This window comes from Theropithecus gelada, chromosome 12, assembly GCF_003255815.1.
Source record: "Theropithecus gelada isolate Dixy chromosome 12, Tgel_1.0, whole genome shotgun sequence".
Classification (NCBI taxonomy): domain Eukaryota; kingdom Metazoa; phylum Chordata; class Mammalia; order Primates; family Cercopithecidae; genus Theropithecus; species Theropithecus gelada.
Window position 1 is genome coordinate 22,070,843 of NC_037680.1, and position 22,862 is coordinate 22,093,704.

The 22,862-nt window shown below is 35.3% G+C and overlaps 1 protein-coding gene across 4 annotated transcripts in view; it reads left to right on the plus strand.

The window, feature by feature from the left end:
• KYNU (kynureninase) overlaps positions 1 to 22,862 on the plus strand; it is a 296,464-nt gene that overhangs the window by 204,654 nt on the left and 68,948 nt on the right. For all 4 annotated transcript variants that reach the window (XM_025405226.1, XM_025405224.1, XM_025405227.1 and 1 more), the window contains 4 exons: positions 183 to 244; positions 1,567 to 1,638; positions 2,968 to 3,042; positions 5,558 to 5,704. In XM_025405226.1, coding sequence (XP_025261011.1) covers positions 183 to 244; positions 1,567 to 1,638; positions 2,968 to 3,042; positions 5,558 to 5,704 — 356 coding nt within the window. The remainder of the gene's footprint in view (positions 1 to 182; positions 245 to 1,566; positions 1,639 to 2,967; positions 3,043 to 5,557; positions 5,705 to 22,862) is intronic.

The window sequence follows — 22,862 nt, forward strand, 5'->3', positions numbered from 1 at the left end:
TCCAGATATCATTTGATAAAATGAGTCAAGTGGGAAAACTTCCATTTCTTTGTGATGACACATCAAATACGCCCTTATCTCTAAAGACATTAAGAATGATTGAGTGAAGCCTTCCTTCTTTGTTTTTTCAGTATCTTTAGACATAATAGAAACATCTAAATTATGATATGCTTATTTTACAGGAGCCAATGAGAAAGAAATAGCCCTAATGAATGCTTTGACTGTAAATTTACATCTTCTATTGGTAAGTTTTCTCTCCCACTAATGTTTAGAACACATTCATTTACAGAATCTGATGTTTTTCTATCTTTAATTCATGAGCTTCTGGGAGTTTCTTATTTAAAAATAAATTGTGAGGTTATTTTCATTTTTACTAGGAAATGCTGGACCATGATATAATAGCTTCTTCCTGATCAGGGAAGAGTTGACTCTTGAGAAGAGCTTTAGAATAATGAACAGTTCTTGTCTGGGAAAATAAAGAATAGGAGCCATAATGAGTAAATAGGCAAACTACTTGCAAGCCTACAAAACAGTGATGTACAATGCTAGCAAAGCACTGAACTTTTTGGAAAGACAATTTTCCAATAGCTTCAGCAGAGTGAGTTAGTGGATCAGTATACTTTTGTAGATTAATATAGGTTAAAAAAGACTTGGAGAATTAAATTTTTAGAAAGGGGGCTAGTACCTTAAATGAGTAATGTGTTTAAAGTACTTCTTACATCTTAATAAATAGTTTTACCTTAAAATGTCAAATATATTATCTATTTGGGATATTGTGTTAATGGTGATTGCCCAATGCTTTGAAGAATCTTGATTTCATTTTTTAAGTATGTTTTGGAAACATGTCTACAAGTTCAGATATCCCTGGATTTGACTCCCAGCTAAATTACATAATGCCTATTTGAAGTTGAAAAAAGGCTTTTGGCATCTCTAAGTCTTAACATTCTCCTTTGTAAAAATGAGAAAAATAATATCTACCTCAAAGATCTGCATGATAATTAAATGTAATAATATGTGAAAATTGCTTTAGCGCCCTGGCCAATGATCAACACCCAGTTAATAGTAGCTATTATCTTCGTTGTTATTATTGTTAATATCACTCTCTAGGAACAGTGTGGAGAAATGAAAGAGCTTCACTGAACAAATGAGCTACTGTCAATACAAATAAGACATACATAGACCATAATATTTCAGTGTGATACCATCAAAATTACCATGAAATGCTTTGGGAAGCTAATTTTTCAATTAACATCTTTTTTTGTTGTTAATCATCAGACTTTAAGTTTCATCTATTAATATATAAGTAAAGTTTGAGGATTTGTTATCTCATTCACATTTTTCCCCGAGTTTACTGTTTCAGTTAAGCAAATTGAGCCAATATCTTCTTTCTCTTTGCAATTCACTGGAAACAGGCTAATTGAAAAGGTAGCCCTGACAAACACTTAAGATGTTGAGTTAATTAATGTCTTTAAAATACTGGAGATTATAAAATGAAAGTGTGGCGTAAAATGAACAAATGTATAAATTGTTCATTAATGCTTTCTCAATAAATCCATTTTATTGCAGTTATCATTTTTTAAGCCTACGCCAAAACGATACAAAATTCTTCTAGAAGCCAAAGCCTTCCCTTCTGATCATGTAAGGACTTCTTCAAATTATATTTCTGTTCTTTCTACTCTTCCTAGAGCAGCGTATCATTTGCCTGACTTGAATGTTTACTCACTAAGCTTTTCCAAGCAATCTTACAATAAAAAGATCTGTCAAAGGCTTTTGATTTAGATTTTTTAAATAGATTATAGCTTTATTTCTTGTGTTAAAGTAAAACACCTGTTAAGGGAAGAGAATAGGAACATTGATTTATTAGTCTTTTTAAAGACACTGAGCAAACCACTGGTCTAAATCAAGTGCAGTTATAAATGTTTTATTAATTCTTGTTGCTGTTTTATTTTATGAAATCAAATCAATACAAACCCCAGTGCTTAACCCTTTAGCTAAATAGAATAGGAATATAAACTTTTATTTGTCCAGTTTCTTTTCATATCATGCTAGCATGTTGGCCCATTATTATCGAAATATTATTTATTAGAGATTAAAAATATTTCTTGTGATTTACTAAAAAAAAGTCACATTACTTTACTTGATAAGAAATTTGGTAGTTTCTTACTGGATGAGATGTTTGTTCTTGATAAGAAATTTAATGGTTTCAGACATAAACACAAATAAAAGTACATTGTAAGTCTAGGCACAGCGGCTCATGCCTGCAATGTCAACACTTCAGGAAACCAAAGCAGGAGGAACACTTGAGTCCAGCAGTTTGAGACAAACCTGGGCAACATAGTGAGAACTCGTCTTTATAAAGTAAATAATAAATAAATTTCAAAAGTACATTTTATATTTTAGTTTTGGTGTTAGAGAAACTTTATTTCTCTGTATTATTGCTATTATTCTAGCCCTTGTAATTTCAGGGCAAGTAATTATGTCAAAAGGAATAAAACCCTAATATCTTACTAAAATGGATCAAAATCCTAATATCTGCAAAATATTCCATGTTGGTGTGGTGGCTTATCTGCATACATGTCTGATACTCTTTATGAAGTAAACTTCTTAATGCCTTTTTTTAGCTAACTTACTCTTCCTAGGGTAAGCCATTTCTATATCCTAGGTTCAAGCATAACAAGTCGCTACTATTCACTTTGCTTATTTTGCAAATTCTGACTTTGACTTAGATTATTTAATTTCTTATTCTAAAATCTCTTATAATTTGTTAAATCAAGAAGATCCCTCTGTTTTCAGAATTCTATATGTGAATTTTATTAAGTGGTTCTTCTCTGTTGTGTATTTTGTTTAGGTGTTTTAACCTTCACCTTGGATTTAATATAGTAATATGCCTTTATTTTTACTTTGTTATTTCAGTGTACTTCTGTGCTCTCAGCTTGATTTGATAAATAAATCATCTTTCCTTTTTAGTATGCTATTGAGTCACAACTACAACTTCACGGACTTAACATTGAAGAAAGTATGCGGATGATAAAGCCAAGAGAGGTATATGAGAAAGAAAGAAATATTCATCATGCCTTGTTTAGTATTGATATTTTATTCATTTTCCTCAAAAGTTTATTAAAATCTTCATTATTTTAATGGAACTTTCAGGAAAGCATGAAGGACCCATACTTCTGTTACTTAGATCATTTTACTTAAAATAGAGTAACTCAGATGTGTATTTATTTTCATTTTTCAAGGGCTAGCCAAATGGCAAGCAAACTATTTTTCTGTTAATACCACTGGAGTCTGCCATATTCTTCAATGGGATGGGAAAAGGGTGACAAATTCACTATATCATTTTCAATTTCAAATGTCGTGCCCATGGGTGCCATTAAAATCTTGCTAAAGACCAGAATTATTTGTTGAAATGGAATCGTGACTATCTTTCATGTCCCCTCTTATTCTAAGTATCAGACATTTTCTTTGTGTTTAGAGTAGGATAGTGAAGAAAGGGATGTGGTATAATGGGAAGAGTTTGGGATTTACAGCCTGGCTAATATTTCCAGTGAAGTCTCAGACGCTCCAGTTTACTGGGTATGTGACTTTGGGAAAGTTACTTTATTCTCTGAGACTCCTTTATATTTAAACAGATAACAAAAGCATGTATCTAATCAGGCTTGACCTAAGACCTAAATGTGTACTTTACATTAATAGAGATACAAGGCTCAGCTGCACAGACTTTGACATGTAAACCCTGCAACTTGTGTAATTTGTCACTAGGTGAATCATACAGAATAAATTTTGGGTTTCACATAAGAGGATCCCAGGCCGCTAAGTCATTGTCTGAACAATTACTTCTTTCAACCCAGAATTACTTTGAATAGATTAAAGATATACTCTGTTCACTTCCATATGCCAACATGCAATAAATTAATGGAATAAAAATTTCTCGCCCGAGAGGATATAAATTGAGAGGATATAAATTGTTAGTTTCTAGCAAAAATGAATATAGCTGCTAATAATGACATAAGTGACCAAAATATTGTGGAGTTTCATGAGTTACTCATAATCTTGGGACCACTGTTGAGCATTACCTAGAACACATCAACATGAGAGAGGGCCGTATCCTGTCATCGAGAAATATATTTCTTATGTGCTTAATACTGATTTTTTAAGATATAAATTAAGTATTAGTATCTATAATATTTTCCTTACCACTTTATTGGAAATTATAGTGGGTAAACCATATAGATTATTTTAAGAATAAAGAGTTTTGGATTGCCAGGTTATTAATTTTACTTACAATTAGTGAAATTCTTTTATTTATATAAAGTATACTTCACTTAATAATTCAGAGATTTTAATAACAATCCAGTTAATATTGGGATACCGATTTTTATTGATGCCCATTTTGTAAACAAATTCCTAGTTTCTTCTAGTAGAGAGTGTATTACACACCCACACACATACACACTCACACACACACGTACTCTCTTAACATGAGCAGAGTAATTGGCAAATACCAAAATAATTAAAAATTAAAAGTAAACTATAGGATGATATCTTAATGAGCTTCCCCCAAATATTAATGTAATTAATGATGCATTGACCTCAAAATCATGTCAGACAGCACTGGAGAAAATTCATGGCCGGGTGCAGTGTCTCACGCCTGTAATCCCAGCACTTTGGGAGGTTGAGGTGGGCAGATCACCTGAGGTCGGGAGTTCAAGACCAGCCTGACCAACACGGAGAAACCCCATCTGTACTAAAAATACAAAATTAGCCGGATGTGGTGGCACAGGCCTATAATCCCAGCTACTTGGAAGGCTGAGGCAGGAGAATCACTTGAACCCAGGAGGTGGAGGTTGTGGTGAGTCAAGATCACGCCTTTGCACTCCAGCCTGGGCAACAAAAGTGAAGCTCCATCTCAAAAAAAAAAAAAGAAAAGAAAACTTACTGGGTAGATGCCTCAGCCACCCAAGTAGCTGGGATTACAGGCATGCACAACCACACCCAGATAATTTTTGTATTTTTAATAAAGACTGGGTTTCACCATGTTGGCCAAGCTGGTCTCGAACTCCTTACCTCAAGTGATCTGCCCACCTTGACATCCCTAAGTGCTGGGATTACAGGCGTGAGTCACCGTACCTGGCATGTTTTTGGAAAAAATAACAGGATATTAGACTGATAAATACAATACCAATTTCTGATCATTTATTTTGCTATATAATAGACTTCTTGCACTTTATGGTGTTTTATTAGTCAGGAATAAGGAGAAAACAACTTATAGCTGTGGAAATGTTACAAATTAATTTTTAAAAACTAGAGAATAAATCAAACAATTAGGCTTTTGCAGACTTTCACTTTAAAAACCACTTTTTACTTTTTAATTATCATTTCCTAATAATAAAAATTATGCTTAAACGCTGCTTCTATGTCAGATTTTTAAAGAGCCTTAATCTGAAAAAAAAAATCTTCTAATGCAAAAGAGCTCACAGTGAAATTTAGATTGGCAATATGAAATTACAAATTTATTATTATTGATATGACCTAACTTGTGCCTAACTTGATTTAGGGGGAAGAAACCTTAAGAATAGAGGATATCCTTGAAGTAATTGAGAAGGAAGGAGACTCAATTGCAGTGATCCTGTTCAGTGGGGTACATTTTTACACTGGACAGCACTTTAATATTCCTGCCATCACAAAAGCTGGACAAGCGAAGGTATGCACACCATTTACTTCTTCCCACTTTACTCCAAACATCACTCTACTTAAGAGTGTTCTAATTGCGTGACTTGTGAAGTGCTTTAGCTTGTGTCTGAGTAAAACTATTTCAATAGTTAAAAAAAAAAAGAGTAAGCCTAGGGTGGGGTACGGTGGCTCATACCTGTAATCCCAGAACCTCGGGAGGCTAAGGTGGGCAGATCACAAGATCAGGAGTTCGAGACCAGCCTGACCAAAATAGTGAAACCCTGCCTCTACTAAAAATACAAAAATTAACCGGGCATGGTGGTGGGTGCCTGTAATCCCAGCTATTTGGGAAGCTGAGGCAGAAGAGTCGCTTGAACCCAGGAGGCGGAAGTTGCAGTGAGCCGAGATTGCGCCCCTGTACTCCAACCTGGGCAATGGAGCAAGACTCCGTCTCAAAAAAAACAAACAAACAAACAAAAAAAAAAACACAACAAAAAACGAGTAAGCCTTACATTTAAAAGAAAATCTGTATTCTTTTTTGCTTTTTTTTTTTTGCTTTAGGCATCTCTATTTAAACTGCTTTTTTTTTTTTTTTTTTTTTTTTTGGCACTTCTGTGGTCTCACCTCCTTAGTAGCAGCTGCTCTATGCATTTGCCTCTAGTCAACAGGCCAGGCAAGCTGCAGGTGATGCCATTGGTACTCAGCTGGTCAGTCAGCAGGAAGCAGACAAAATACTTAGGATAGGAACTACATGCTAGGTCTGTTAAAAATTCAACTGGTACTTTGTCATAACTCATTCTAAATATAAATCAGTTTTCACTTAACACTGAGTATCTAAAGAAGAAGTGCAGAATTAAATTTTATCAGTAGATCAAATTTTATACAAGTTACTTTAAGGAGGCCATTTTATTCCTAAGACTCTTAAAAAATTTTTATACTGCTTGTAACGAGAGCTTTATTTTTTTCCTACCCACTACTAAATCACAGTTAAATTGTTTTGAAGTCGTGTCTCTTTGTATATAAGTGTTTGTAAAAAGTGGTTTTAGTATTTATTTGAAAAAAAATTAAAGAGGCAACATTCAACAGTCACAATTTGTGTTTAAAATCCTTAAATAGCACTTCTATTTCATTCAGCAATCAAGTCATGTATTTAAAAATGTAACAATTGAATTTTATTCTGAGCATTAATAAGTTATGGGATTAATATACGTGTGAGGTCTAGTTAATATATTCAGTTATTGAAGCTAATGAATGGAACTAATGAAAAGATATTTAGCACTGTTATCAGCAGTCTCTAGGAATTTCTAACAACGACTTCCAACTGGTTTGATGGATAACTCTGAAAGTGGTGCGTTACGAAAGATATAAAGATAATGTCTTCTTAATTTAGATATTAAATGTTAAGCACCAAAATAAAGGGAGGCCAATAGAAAATCATATTTTAAAATGTTATGCAAGTAATCAGCAGTCCCTGCTTCCTTAGTATACATGTATGTCTCGTTAACCTTCCTAGATATAAGATAGGAAGATACAGAAGAAACACCATGAGTTTTCGATCACACAATCCGAGGTTCAAATCTTGGCTAGGTCATTTAATTGTTACATGATCTTAAGCAAGTTACTTGACTTCTCTGCATCTCTCTCTTTAAAAGTGCTAATTTAACATAACAGCACCCACCTTATACATTCAGTGTGAGAATGATGAATATAAAACACCAAATGGATTGGCACACATTCTGCCATTAAATGATGGTTTCCTTACCTTTATACTCTTCTCAATTAATAGGACATTATAAAGTGGTTGAGATAGACACTTTCTTTTGTTTCCCATTGAAACACAAAATAAATTTGTTTACTTTAGGTTTTATATGTAAATCTCATACTTAAGTACTTTGATTGCTAAATTTGTTCAATGTTTTGCAGGCTTTCTTTAACTTAAAAAATATAATAAATGTCTACCAAGTTAGTCTCATGGAACTCTCAGTCAAATAAATGAAGGTAGGAATGAGCAGTTTTAAATGTGACTATGAAGAAGCAATCAATACTATGGGAATAAAATGGGGATATAGCAGATGTAGATTTATCCATTATCAAGATTATTCTAACAAATTTTTACCCTCTTCCTATACAGTTCCTCCTACTATCAACCGAGGTGAGGCAAAGTTCTTTGAAATGTAGACTTCGATAGGTCTCTTGGGTGGTCTAGTCATCTATGAATAAAGCTGAAGAGAGAGGCAGAGAAGAAATTAAAGGTGTCAATCAAGAAAGAGATAGGAAATTCTAGGAACAAAGAGCATAACATGGTCACTGGTAGATTTGGACATGTGAGGCAAAAACAAGTTTTCAGAAATAAAGCATGGTGGGAATACAAAATGATGGTGGGATGGAGCAATGAGAGTCAATCAGGAGATTCTGAAGTAAAATCTTCATAGTCATGTATAAGGAAGAAGAAACAGAAATCGTGATAAATATTTTAATTTAAGAAATGTATGTGTACCAAAAACAGCATGAATCATAAGCAAATAGCTTCATGGGTGATTCTGAGGCCTTATAATCATCACCCCTACCAAGAAAAAAAGTATTTCCAACACTCAGAATCCTCAATTGTGTCTTCTTCCAAATAGTACCTGTTACCTTCGGTCTCTGTCCCCTTGGGCTGCTCTAACAAAATACGTTAAACTGGGTAATGTAAACACAACATAAATATATTGCTCACAGTTCTGTAGGCTGGGAAGTGCAAGATCAAGATGCCAGCAGACTTGGTGTCTGCTTAGGGCTGCTATTTGTTTCACAGATGATGCCTTGTTGCTTTGCCCTTCCTCACATGGCAGAAAGGCTAAGGGAGCTGTCTAGAGCCTCTAATACAAAGGGACTAATTCCATTCATGAGGAATCACTTCATCATGACTTAATCACTTCCAAAGCCCTGACCTCCTAATACTGTCACATTGGGTATAAGGTTGTAACATATAAAATTGGGGTCTGGGGAGACCAACATTTAGACCATAGCATCCCCCTTTCAAATTTACAATTCCCCTGACTTCTAACCACATAGTCAGCTTTGTCCATTTTGAACTTTATATAAATGCATTATTTTGTCTAGTTTTGAACGTTATACGAAGGCATATGCAGGTTGAGTATTTCTTACCTGAGATACTTAGGACTAGAAGTGTTTTGGATATTTTTGGATTTTGGAATATTTACATTATACTTACTGCTTGAACACACCAAATCTGGAAATCTCAAGTGCTCCAATGAAATTTTTATTCTTTGAGCATTCTGTCAGTGTTCAAAAAGTTTTGGATTTTGGAGCCTTTCAGATTTCTGAATTTGGGATTTTAGATGCTCATCTTTTATAAACTTTGTTTTGTGTTTGACTTGTGTGCTGACTTTTATATGTGTGAGATTCATTCATGCGATATCTAGCAGTACTTTTGTTTGTTTTTGTTTTTATTTCAGTGTATTTTTACATAGTATGAAATAGATCACAATTTTTTTTCCATTTTATTGGGGGTAGATATTTGGATTTTATTTTCAATTGAGAACTATTAATATAATAATCCATGCTCCTCTAAATATTCACATACATTTTGGGGGAGTACACATTCATACACTTTTCTGTTAAGTATATACTTAGAAGTAGAATTCCTGGACCATAAGGTATTTGTATATTTCTAATCAATAATGCCAATCCTTCAAAAACTTGTTCTTCTACTAGCATGTATTAGAATGTTTCACTAAAGCCTCACCAATAGTTACTATTTTCACTCTTTATAATTTTAGTTGTTCTAAGTAGTTTGCAGTGGTAATGCATGGCAGTTTTATTTTGCAATTCCGTGATTATTGATAAGATTGAGAATCTTCCAATATTTATTGGCTTTCTGTATATCTTTCTGTATATCTTATGAAATGCTTGTTCAAGTGTCTTGCCCATTTTTCTATATGGTTATCTTTCTTTTCCTAATTTGATTGTAGGTGGTATAGAAATTGATTTTGAAGGAGAGAGAAAATACAAGATTTTCAGTGATCATCAAGGAAGAAAACTAATTAATAAAAAGAACAATTGATAGTATGACTTTGATTCACACAATTAATTTAATATACTGAGGCTTTTCTTAACTGAGGAGGCCTGAGATTGTAGCAAGTGGGGGAAGCCAAGGAAAACAGATTAGAGAGCTCAATCACAAGGGAGGGCCATCATGTGGCAAGAGACATCAGTTTGAAGATGTCTCTTTGAAGATAAAGGTGTGCCAACCCATCTTTTTGGAGCTCTTCCTTACTTCCATGTTTCTATATTTTTCATACTCTATTACTTGTTTCTACTAGGAACTTATTTCCTACACCCACTAATTGTAGATATTTCTGATTGTCCCCGGTATTACTATCTCTAGTGATTCTTAACCACTGCCATAATTCAGCTATCACTGTCAAGTGCAGACTCCAGGCTACTCATACAATAGGAAATAGCCTGCATCTTCCCACTACATCTGGATGTCCTATATGTACCTTGGGATCAATATGCTCCAACGAGATTTGTGTCACCCACAAGATGTCTCTACTGTATCATCATGCCACCATCTTTCTGGACCAGTACACTCAGCTTTTCTGTTCTTGACCTTTTTAACCAATCTCTTATTTTTTTCATCCTTTCAGGGTCTGTCTTTCTTTTTATATTTCTGAATCAAAGATGAACGTTTTTAGCTACAAGAAACGATGTTAACCTTGGATGAAAAATACAGATTTCTTTTTCTCACTACGAAAGACTTGAGGCAGGGGGCTGCTGGGGTGCACTCAGCAACTCAGTTATGTCTGAGTGCCCTCTCCCAAGTTTCCTTAGAGGTTTCCCGGACTTTTTCCATCACAGTCACAAGATATTTGTCTCAAATCCAGAAATCTCATTTCTATTTAAGGCAGAGAGAAGGAAGAAGGGAGAAGCAGCAGGGCAGCTTCATCTGTTTCTTTCATCCTAAGTGCTAAATCTTTCCCAGAAAAAAACCTAGCAGATTCCTGCTAATGACTCACTGCTTCCTGAAATGGCAGCTAAGAAAGAGCATGAGTAAGGAAATATTTCACATCTATGGCCCTACAGTAGAGAGAGACTAAGAGGAAGGGGTTGGAATGGGGTTCAGGTTGGCTAAATATAATATTTCTTATGTTCCTCAGTTATACCCTCATAGGATCTCATTGTTCCTAACCCATTTTCCTCCTTCCTCTTTCATTGCTCCTCTTCCCTTTTTTTCTCACCCTTTAGTCTTTCCCCCCTCTCTCCTTTCTTTTCTTCCTCTCCCTTGCTCTCTCTTTCTTTTTTCTTTTATTGTCTCATTTCACAAAGCATTTGAAACAATTCATGGAAAATTGATAAGGTGACCATAAGATATAAAGAGAGAGAAATCAAGACTATATGCCTAAATCATCCTAAGATACGAAGACTTTCTCACAAATTTAGATTATGATAAGAAATAGGAAATAAATAATGAAAAATATTTTAATAAGAACTCTTGATGTGTTAGGTAGAATAGTTATTGGTTGCAAATAAATACAATCACAAATGTCTTCCAAGTGATAGATGTTTATATTATACTCATGCATCAGGCAGGAATTAACTTTCTCTACATCCGTTAAGGTTTCCAAATATTCATAGTTGTGTCCTTTGGCTTTTGTGTCCTAGAGCCTCTGTCTGGATTCAGTCAAAGGAATGCACACTAACTTCTTTAAAGTCTTAGCTTAGAAATGGCAACATTTACTTCCACTTATATTCCGTTGACTAACACTCAGTCCATGACCTTTTCTGGGAAATGAAGTGTTACTGCATGCTAAAGAACAGCTATTAGTTTGCTACACCTGGAACTAGGTATTGTGTGTTGCTGATGGAATAGGATACTTATTTTAAGACACAGTATAGCATTTTCATTAACAGAACGCGTAGATCAGGAAGACACAGTCAGACCTGGACTTGACTCTAGGTCTCTACGTTACTTTTCAGCATAGTTTTAATTCACTTACTAATGTGAGTTAATTTGTCTATTTAACAAATTAGGAAAATAATAGTGCCAACTTCATAGGTTTGTTCTAAAGAGAATGAAAAGAGATACCATTTTAAAACTACTTAGTGCTTAGCAGATGCTAAGCACTCAATAAATGTTAGCAGTTGCCAACATGTTAAGAAAAAAAATTCGACTATCCAGGCTTGTTGGAAAAAGAAATAATGAAGAAATGAGATTTTTTAGGCAGAAAGTGAAATATCCAGAATTTTTTATTAAAGACTGTCACTGAATACTTCCACACCAGAATAAAAGAAAGAAAAAAAAAAAAAAAAAAAAAAGAATAATCTAAGCAGTTTGGCCAGGACTCAAGAGACTACACTGAAGTTTTAAAAAGTTAAGAGATAGAACTTATACAAATTTTAATAATCTTATTTTTAAAAAATTCAGCACGAACTCTTTATACTCCTCTATCCCTTTCCAATTTCATCTAAAGTGGCTTAAAGCACATGGAAACTTAAATGGGGCCAGCTCTTAGGAAGAGCCAAATAACTATTTGTTGAATGAATGAATGAATGAATGAATGATTGCCTTAATTTCTCACATCTTTTACACATTTCAGTGTACCTATATGGATGATGGCATTTTTTTTTTTTTCTCAGCTTACTAAAAGTTGAATGCAAATGGTGCTTAAAATGAAGACCAAATTCTGCAAACTCCAACATTGTTTTATTAGCTTCTACTTCTTTGTGTGCCACATGATGCTTTGTTTGGGTGCAAACATCTCACATCTCTTAGACTCAACCATAAGCTGTTTAAATTATTAACAAATAATAATCACAGTGATAGCCCAAGCAGTTTGAATAAAAATGAATTACTTCTGGATCCAGAATAATTTAAGGCAAAAATCAGATATATGAATAAAGACATCATTAATAAAATCATTTAGTAAAATCACAGGTACCCAACCCACACTTAAATATGAATGTCTCCCTCTGTGAACCTTCTATTTATCTTCAGGTAGGCCTAATTATTTTTTAAAAACAATTTTGAGATTATTTTAGAACACAAATGATTGAGTGATCAAGTCTCAAATTTCAACAGAAAGCTTGGCCATGATGCTTTCAGTCCTGAAAATTGGAAATCAACTCTCATAATATTATAATAGAATAATATCTATTTAATATCTCTATTACATCTCTATTACAGTAGAATGATATCATTAATACATGGGATATCAGAACTTGAGCAATGAATTAGCTAGAACAAATGAGTACTAAACACTTTTGTATACAAATATAACATAAATTAGCATAATGTATGAAATTTTTACCCATAAAAATTAACCTCCTTCATAGAAGTTTAATATTGGAATGTTAAAGTTATCTTTACCAGAAATTGTTGACATTAGAGACATTTTGCCATTGTCATTGCCCATTCACCCAATAGGATCTTAGTTATAAGAAGAATCTTGTCTCTATTGTTTCTGTGGTAGAACCATAGAGTAGCATGCATTTGGATCTTTTATCAGTATATATTTGATCCATACATTATAATCAAGGAGTTGCAAATAGAAACACCTAATTTAACCTGGATTGTCAGGGTGAGACCTTCTTAAAGAAGATGAGATCTGAGCCAATTATAGAATATAGGTAGAAATTATCAGGTAAAATCCCTTCTAGGGGAGTTTTTTGTGCGTGATAGGAACTACTCTAGAAAGTTAAAAGTATTGGTTGGATTGCAGGGAAGTAAGTATTTCAGTGTAATTTGTATAATTTTAGAAAAGGTAGGACAAATCTATAAAGCAGACCAAAGGCCAGCTAAAGAAGTTCCCACTAAGCCATTTAGCTTTGCCCTGAAGACCCATGGAAATCCATTGAAAGGTTTTAGCCATTCAAAGAGCCGTATTTGTATTAATTTTACAAAGAAATATCCTGCATATGGTGATGAGAATAGACTGGAATGCAATACAAGTGGACAAAAGGAGGCAATTGCAGTATCTTTGCAAGAATTTGAAAACTGTTTGTTGGCTGGGCGCCTGCAGTCCCAGCATTTTGGAAGCCTGAAGCAGGTGGATGGCATGAGCCTAGGAGTTCGAGACCAGCCTGAGCAACATGTTGAAACATTGTCTATATAAAAAATTTAAAAAAATTAAAATATAGCTGGGTGTGATGGTGTGTGCCTGTAGTCCCAGCTACTCAGGAGGCTGATGTGGGAGTATCACTCGATCTTAGGAGGTGGAGGCTGCAGTGAACCAAGATCACACCATTGCACTCCAGCCTGCTGGACAGGTTGAGACCCTGTCTCTAAATAAATAAATAAATAAATAAATATGCTCTGTCATTATGATACAGTTGAACAGGTGAAGGTATGAAAGGACAGATCCATTTCATGCACATACTTTTTTTTATCTCACAGGAAATCATTTTTATTCACCCTCATTCCCTCAGTGATAATAAAAACAAGTTGTGTGTAAGCATCAGAAATAAAGTATCTATGCTGAACTCTTGTAGTTTAACTCACCTTTGGTTCTATTCACAGAATTCAAGAAAAAGACATGTTAAACACACACACACACACACACACACACACACACACACACATATATTTATAAATATTTGTGGGTATGCTTATATATGCATATATGTATGTGTATATATGTACTTGACACATATTTTCAGGGTGATAAAAGATGTACTATATCTGCTTATGAAAAATATTGATTAAGGAATTTAGACCTCTACTTCGATGTAGGGGAAAATGTCATAAATCTTAGACACAATGTTCTATTAACTAATTGGCCTTTACTCTTCACTTTGGAAATAGTGGAAGATTGTTTTGGTCAGACATATAGTGAGCAATCTATAGTCTTAAATCCATGCAGGTGGAAGCCTAAAATATGTCAAATAAGTCAAAATATGTTGGTGAGGATCAATGCCCAAGAATCTGAAAATTTTGAGCTGTTTCTAAGAAGTCTTCATCAGGTGTTTAAGCTTTTGATTAAATAGAGCATTTGAGAAAAAATGATTAATTCTCAATGGAAATGAAGCCTGGCCTCCAGATGTTATTATAGGATTACAGATGTGGGAAAAGCAAGCCTCCTGGTTGTCAATCAGGATCTCTGCTTCTGCAGCCACCGTTATCAAAGTCATGAGGGATATCTATTTCTCCTGATCTAGCCTCATTCATTGGCATAACAACTAAACTTAGGGCCTCCCAAAGGAAGTGTTACACTTAAGTTTTTTTGTAGGTGATAGATATTTCATAAAATACTTAAGTTGCCTAAAGCCCAGGGTATAATCTTGAATATTCCATTTTTCATGCCTCTTGACTAACCAAGGAAGGCAGATTTAAGTCTTTGTTAAACTGAAAAATGAAAGTGTTCCAACGTGAAATGTACACATCAGTTCTAATTTATTCTACCCTCCATAAAAATGGAAAAGGAAGGCTATGTCTCATGGCAATAAAAATGGAATTCCAAAAGATCTTTGGGCAGAAAAATAGTTCCCAATAAAATATGAGAGATTTCTTCCACATCATTCTCTGAAATTCACTTATTCCATCAGTTAAATTATTTATGCAAACAAGATTAGGGATGTCAACATGAAAGGTTAGTTGATTTGAAGAGAAAATGTTTATTTTCCTAGCAGATAATCTATCTTACGGAGGAGGGTGGTGAACAAAGAAGATAATCGTCATATTGTCTATATAAACTGGCATCAAAGGAAGCAATTTAGAAGCAGTGTCTTCGGGAATTGTCCCATAGATGTCTATTCAATATTATCAAATTCGCTTTATAAATAAATATTTTAAAATAAAGTAAATTTGGTTGAGGAATAGGCCATTCAGGTTGACACAGTAATCAGTAGAAAAATACCTTATGGGAGACTGTTCTTTTATTTTATATCTAAATGAGGCTATCTCCAGATATAATTGTCACTAGTATGTGAAGGATAGATACTTGCTTTAAATCCACTTTATAATAAGTCTACTAGGTAAATTGATGAATAAAGGTTAAAAGTCACCATGTGTCTGAAAAGTCAGTTGGACTTTGTTGGGACGGTTGTGATTGGCACCATGTTTTGTCTACTTGAATTTCCTGCGTCGTGTTTCTCCCATAGGATGACCATTGTTCCTTACTATTTGTGGAATAGAATGCAAATAACTTTTGCTCTTTATGATTTTGTATATGCTGAATTATCAATATATTTTCTACTGTTCTCCTTCACATAAGTTATATATCAGCTAAGCCAAAACTTGTATATATTCCCTGTCTCAATGTCCTACTTTGTGCCTCCTTGTCTTTCTTTTTAGCTTTCCTTCCACCTACATATTCGCACACGTGAAAATATCTTTTCCTCTACTGCCGCTCAACCATTACTTGCTTCATGGGTTACAACTTGTCCTAAAGATTTGCTTCGTGTAGGCCCTCATTATATTAGCAAACATAGTGTATTTTTAAAATGTAGTCATATGCCAACAATAGGGAATCATGAGATTTCATATAAAAACTCCTGGGTTCAAATATTTTCCAAAAAATTAGAAGTTTGACAATAATAGACCATCGTTCCTATAGGTGGTGACACAGGGTAGCAGCTCTGTCCCTTAGATGGGGCTTAAGCTCTTCACAACATCCATGTTTATCCACTGAGCCCACCACTGAAGCCAAGTCACAGCTGGTACATAGGTACATATATCTATATGAATACCACAACATTATGTGTGTGTGTGTGTGTGTATTCATGCTTGTATTATGATATTCTTACAATAAAGTATAAAATAAAGTATTTCTTGCAGGCCCAACTCATAGATTACTTGACTGACTCTTGTAGAAACCTGCACATGAAATCCTTGACTTTTATTAGCAAAATTTTCTCACTTTTCTGTATCAGGATAAATCTGTCTTCCTGTTATACTTCCATACCATGATGAAAAATGTATCTTTGGTCACCATTTGCACTGTCTCATAATTACTTCTATGCCTATTTTAACTCTCAAATTTAGGAAGATATGTCAGTAGAGTGTTCAATGACTGATTGAGGGTAGACCTTGCAAATTGCACAGATTCATGTGCTTTCCACGTAGTCTTTCATCATTAAATACATACCTGTTAGATAAGTGAATGTATAAATGTGTGTACATCAGCAGTCAAGTGGGCCAGGTTAATTTTATGGAACAGTACTGCATAAAAAGCACAACTGTATTCCTGTTTAAAAAAAATCAGAAGCTTCTGCAGAATTACTTATAATGGTTAATTAGTCTAAAAAATCAAGATACTTTTTGTAAGTTTTGAGTTCTTTTTCAAATTCCATTTCTATTCTTTGACACACTTAGGACGTGCAGACTGCTCCATTAAGTCATTAAATATTAAATGAACTAAATTAAGCTTGAAAAATTACCTTAAGCTATTTTTCCCATCTTGAGTCTCTGAAATAAATCAAACAAACTACATTTTGTGTGAGGTCCTTGCTAGCCAGAGAAAGACTATAAAAGAGAAGAGCATGACTGAATTTATTTAATTTTTCTTGGTTTTCATACTTACTTTTGACAGTAAGTAAAGACAATTATTATTATTATTATTATTATTATTATTATTATTATTATTTTGGTAAAAAGAAATAGCTGAAATTTGCTCTTTAAAGCATACACTTTATTTAAAGTGGTGCAAATTACACAATGGTTTAGGGTCTCAGGATTGGTTTGCTTTTCCTTTCTTCCAAACCCTTTACTCTTATCCATCCAATTGTCAGTTCTCTTTGAGACCTTCTCAATTCACACCTTTCCCTTAAATTTCATTAGCAAAATGCTCATTTTCTTCCCTCCTCTTATCTCTCATCTCTGGATTTGACAACCTTGTCAATGTCTACTTTAAGCAGGCAAGGCTGAAACAGTGAATCTAGTCTCTGAAATAATGCTTCATAAAAATGTGAATGATAATAGCTATAGTTGATGGCCTACTGTGTTTCTGGTACTTGATATGTTTTTCCAATTTTCCTAGCAACCCTAACAGTAAGCTTTCACCATTGCTCATTTGAGGAGAGTGAGTCTGAGAGAGTTTAAGCACTTGCCCAAGGCAATTTAACGGCAAGTAAAGGCTAGAAATGGAGTCTAGCTATAGCTGACACTAAGGCTGTCTTTCTATAGTATTGTCTTGTCTATATATATATATATATGAATTTACCATTTATAGTCAATTATGTACACTACAGAGACAGAGGCTATATATATATATAGAGAGAGAGAGAGAGAGCGAGAGAGAGAGAGGCTGCAGAGATGAGGTCTCTCCCTCTCTCTCTATATGTATATGTATATGAATTTGGCATACATAGCCAATTATGTAGACTATAGAGACAGAGGTCTCAGATCACCAAGAAAAGAAAGGACCAAGAAGATGATTATATCTTTGATGTTTGTAAACGCTGATCCCAATTTGCCATTACATGATATATACACACACACATACACACACTAATCATATATACACATAATATATATATAAACTAATCTCATATATACACATTATATATATTTTGTATGTATATAATCTAATCATGTAATGGCAAATTGGTGTCAGCATTTAAAAACATCAAAGAAAAATATATATAATCTTTTTGTTGGTCCTTTCTTTTCTTGGTAATCTGAGACCTCTGTCTCCGTAGTCTACATAATTGTCTCTCTTGAGAATATTGAAAACCCACAAGTTTTACTTTGCTCCTAAATGTCAAGAAGACATTGGCTAAATGTCAATAAGCATCAAAAGTCTTTCTGAATTAGATAGTGCTGGCATTCATCAGTGTTCCTTCTCAGAACCTCAAACCTACTCTTTCCAGTTACGTTCATATAGGGAAGCCCCAAGACACTGGCCCCTCGTGCCCCTTTTATCTTCTTCTGGCAGGTGTCTTAGGCAGTTGCTCCATTGGCAACAGCTCCCAGCAATGATGGCCCCATTACCACTCTCATCCTCATATCTTCAGGGACCTTTGGAATATTTGCAGGAGCTTTCCCTCTAATTAAGAGCTTGCAAGCCTCTGTATGATTGGGAAACACAGCTACAAACGACTGGAGAGAATTCCAGCAGGAAGTACTCATCCCCATTCCCCCACTCTTTAATACTAGCTGAGGTACGCATTACTCTCAAGAAATTTTATTCTTTCAGGTGTATAATGACCTCTCATTTTATGTCAGGCTCTGGATATAAAAAGAGACAGGGAGAAAATGGAGAATAAAAGAAAAAAATTCCACCGTCTCTGTCTTTAAAGAGATCAGAATCAGATATGACATAGAAATATGTAAAGAGAATATTGCTTTAGTGTGTTAAGTGCTTGATAAAGGGAGACAATAGATTCACTAAGTTGTCTTAGAAAAAACAACCTCGACCTGTTCTAACACCACAAAAAGTATACTTATGTATGCTCCAATTCATTTAGCTTTAAGGTTGGCCAAAACCACAAACTGTGAATAACCTCAAGGAGAGCATTCAGATAGTTCAGGACATTCATTCCCATTGTAAACCAAAAAGTATCTGAGACAAGTCTCACTCAATTTAGAAGTTTATTTTTCCAAGGTTAAGTACATGCCCAGAAGAAATAAACATGGAATCACAGAAACTGTGGTCTGTGCTGTTCTACAAAGATAATTTTGAGGATCTCAGTATTTAAAGGGGAAAAGTGGGCTGGAAGGGAAAGAGGAAGGATATGGTAACCCACATGGTTCAAGAGAGAAGGAGCAGGTAAGGGAATAATCAATTATGTATTCCTCTCATGCTCAGTAAATCGGCACTTTACATAAGATAAGGTGAACATAGAGTAGGATTTAACCTTTTGTCTCGAGTTGTCTGCTTAGGTAAAACAGGAAAGGCAGCTTCTAGTATGACTCAGGTTTCAGCTTTTTCCTTTTGGCCTAGTGAATTGAGGTCCCAGTTTTTATTTTCCTTTCACACCACTGAAGTTGAGAAGCTGTCATTTCCCCCTGCCATCTATTTGCATAACTAGAGGGCATAACAATGGTGCCAGATTCTTTGCCAGTTTCCCCCAAGGAGTAACTGGCTAGCTATGTAAATCACATTGCTGGAAGCCTTCTGGAACTTAAACAAAGAGTAACTTGAGTTACATATTAATTTTAAAAAATGTAAAGGCTCTCCTTTCTGTGAAATAAATGTAGCCCAAGAAGGCCTATACAAATTGTGACAGCTTGGCCATCTTCAACATCTTCACCATCTCTGTTCAGGAATCCAGAGTTTTCATCGAAAGACAAGCACCAGCTTGCTTACATCCAGCCTCTTCTGTCCAACTACCCATTCTGTGTCTCTTTTCCCACAGGACATTCCCTTCATATTTTCCTTTAGAGTGACAATAGTTATGAGCTACTACACTTTTTAAAAATATTAGGGTATGGCTTGAAATTAGTGGGTAATAAAATTCTAATGATACAGTCAGGAGTCAGGGAAGTACTGGGTAGAAGAGGGCGGTTCCCCAGCAAAGTCCTCAACCTGAAGCCTGGAAACCACGGCCCTAAATGAGAACAGGTATCCCTGTTTTCCCGCCTAAATGTTGTTTTTTCCAAAACCACCCTGGCCCATCATGACCCCCACCCCCCACCAAATCCTGTAGCCATAAAAACCCCAAACTCCTCTGGCAGAGGAGCAGAGTGGTATGGCAGACAAGGAGAGAAGAAGCATCTGAACATCAAAGAGGCATCTGGCCAGTCAGAGAGGAGTTTGGCTGGAACAGCCAAGCTCCAAGGGAAAATTAGCTACCTACTCCATCAGCTTTCCAGTTCCTCATCCCACTGAGATCCCACCCGCATCACTCAATAAAACCTCTGCATTCACCATCCTTTAAGTCTATGTGACCTCATTCTTCCTGGATGCCAGACAAGGACCTAGGTGGCAAGAAGGCAGGGTGTAAAAGACTGTCACCTGACTCCCCACTGAGCTTGTTAACATTTGGCCATCCACGTACAGCAACTGCTAAAAGGGCATTAATTGTAACATACCCCTAGATGCTACCATGGATCTGGAGCCCAAAAGCACTCACCCTGGCCCAGGCACAACTCGCCTGTGTGCTCCCCCTCCCACAAGGGGTTTGAGCACAGCAGCTGTGTAAGTGAGCCACACCCATGTCACAAATCCTTTGAAAGGGTCCGGGGAGCTATCCCATCTCCCTAATCTGTGTTAGCCTAATTTGCATAAGTTGATAAACAAATGAATATATCTTGATGAATTCATTTCACTGTTTAGCTTATCCTTGAATCCAAAACAGAATTTTTAAATCATTATGTAAACATGTTTATTCTAATTTCATTCTGATTCCAAGTTAAAGATACTCATTTTTAATTCAATGAGTTCCTTGATTGCTGTGCACACTTTTCTCATGATACCCCTTTTTTGATTCAGAACACTCCCTTATTGGATTTCTTATCTTCACAATTAATGTCACAGGTGCGACTAGCTGGGGCTCGTCATGGGTGCTAAAGGAATTTACCAAGACAGTCATAGGTAAAGAAAGGCAGATTTATTAGAGGAAGTATGAAGATACCTTGCAAGAAAGCAATGGGCATTACAACAGAGAAGAGGCTGTCTGCAGAGAGGCAAGGGGTGGAGGGAAGTTTTACAGGGTTGTGCTGGAGGGGGCCACATGCTGAATGAAGCCTTGCTGCTGGGGCTATGAGTGGAAGGAGGTCACTGTGTCCACAGGTTTCTTGTGATTAACATTTCTCAGAACAATTATTCATTGTTCTCCTCCACCTGGGGCCCCTTCTTTGTTGTTGCTTACTTATCAGGACTCCACAGTTAACCTTTCTGGAAGCTCCCAAGTATTTTCACGGCATCCAGTTCTCTAGCATTAGCCCACCTGAGTGGCTCGGAGAAGTGTTGTCTCTACCAGGGCCTGTTGTCTCCTCTGTTTGTATATATTGACATAAGTGCAGTCATTCAATAGCTCTAGGACAATGGGGTTTTTCCAAGTTATTTGTTGTGTAAAGGTTCTTTGTAATGATCACCTTCTGTATTCACTTATATTTTAAGATATTTGGTAAAAGATACATTTGAAATCAATCATTAGGTAAATTACCTTAATTTTAGGTAGTTTATCAGAAGGTTGTAAACTCAAAAGTATCTGAGACAGGTCCCAGTCAATTTAGAAAATTTATCTTGCCAAGGTTAAGAACGTACCCATGACACAGCCTCAGGAGCTCCTGAGGACGTGTGCCCAAGGCAGTCAGGGTACAGCTTGCTTTTATACATTTTAGGGAGACTTAATACATTAGTCAAGATGTATCAGATTTATGTTGGAGTTACATATTACTTCCAGATCAAACTGGATCTGGAAGGGAAAGATAACTCGAAGTTGAAAGCCTGGGGAGGAGAGGGCTGGGCTTCCAGGTCATAAGTAGATTTGAAAATGTTTTTGGTAACTGGTTGAAAGAGTTATTATCAATAGAAAGGAATGTCTGGGTTCCAATAAGGGGCTGTAGACACCAAGGTTTTATCACGCAGATGAAGCCCCCAAGTAGCAGGCTTCAGAGGGAATAGAATGTAAATATTTCTTATCAGACTTATGGTCTATGTTGATGTTAATGTTGGAAAGTATGAGAAATGTCTATCACCTCTTCTATCATGGCTTGAAGTAGCTTCTCAGGTTAACTCTGGAATGCCCTTGGCCAACAGGAGGGGTCTATTCAGGTGGTTTGGGGGCCTTATAATTTTATTTGTGGTTTACAAAATTGAGGCTCAAATATTTTCTACCATCTGAATTTTTATTGTTTCTGTTCCTGTTTCATAATGTGAGCATTTAGAATTGATTTTCAGGTGGCTAGCTTCCTGGATGGAATTTTGTGTGGATATATATATATATAGTGTGTGTGTGTGTGTATATATATATATAATTCATTTTTTGATCTCTTATATTATCTATAAGAGCCATAGGATTAAAATAAGTTGGAAGAGTATTCTGGTTTTGTCCTGCAGAAAACGTAAACTTTGGTTCTGGTTGCCATGCAATGTGATTTCTACTAAATTTCACTGAAGCTCCACTTCAAGATTGTGTCTTTTTCCTTTTTATTTGTGTTGGTTTTCATTTTCTATTGTTTCATGTTTTAATAGTGAAGAGTTGCTATTCTCATTGAACTATACTATATTGATATAAATAAATGAAGCTTAACACATTGCATAAAAATAGTAGATAGCTATATTAAATAATTTTGGAAAGGA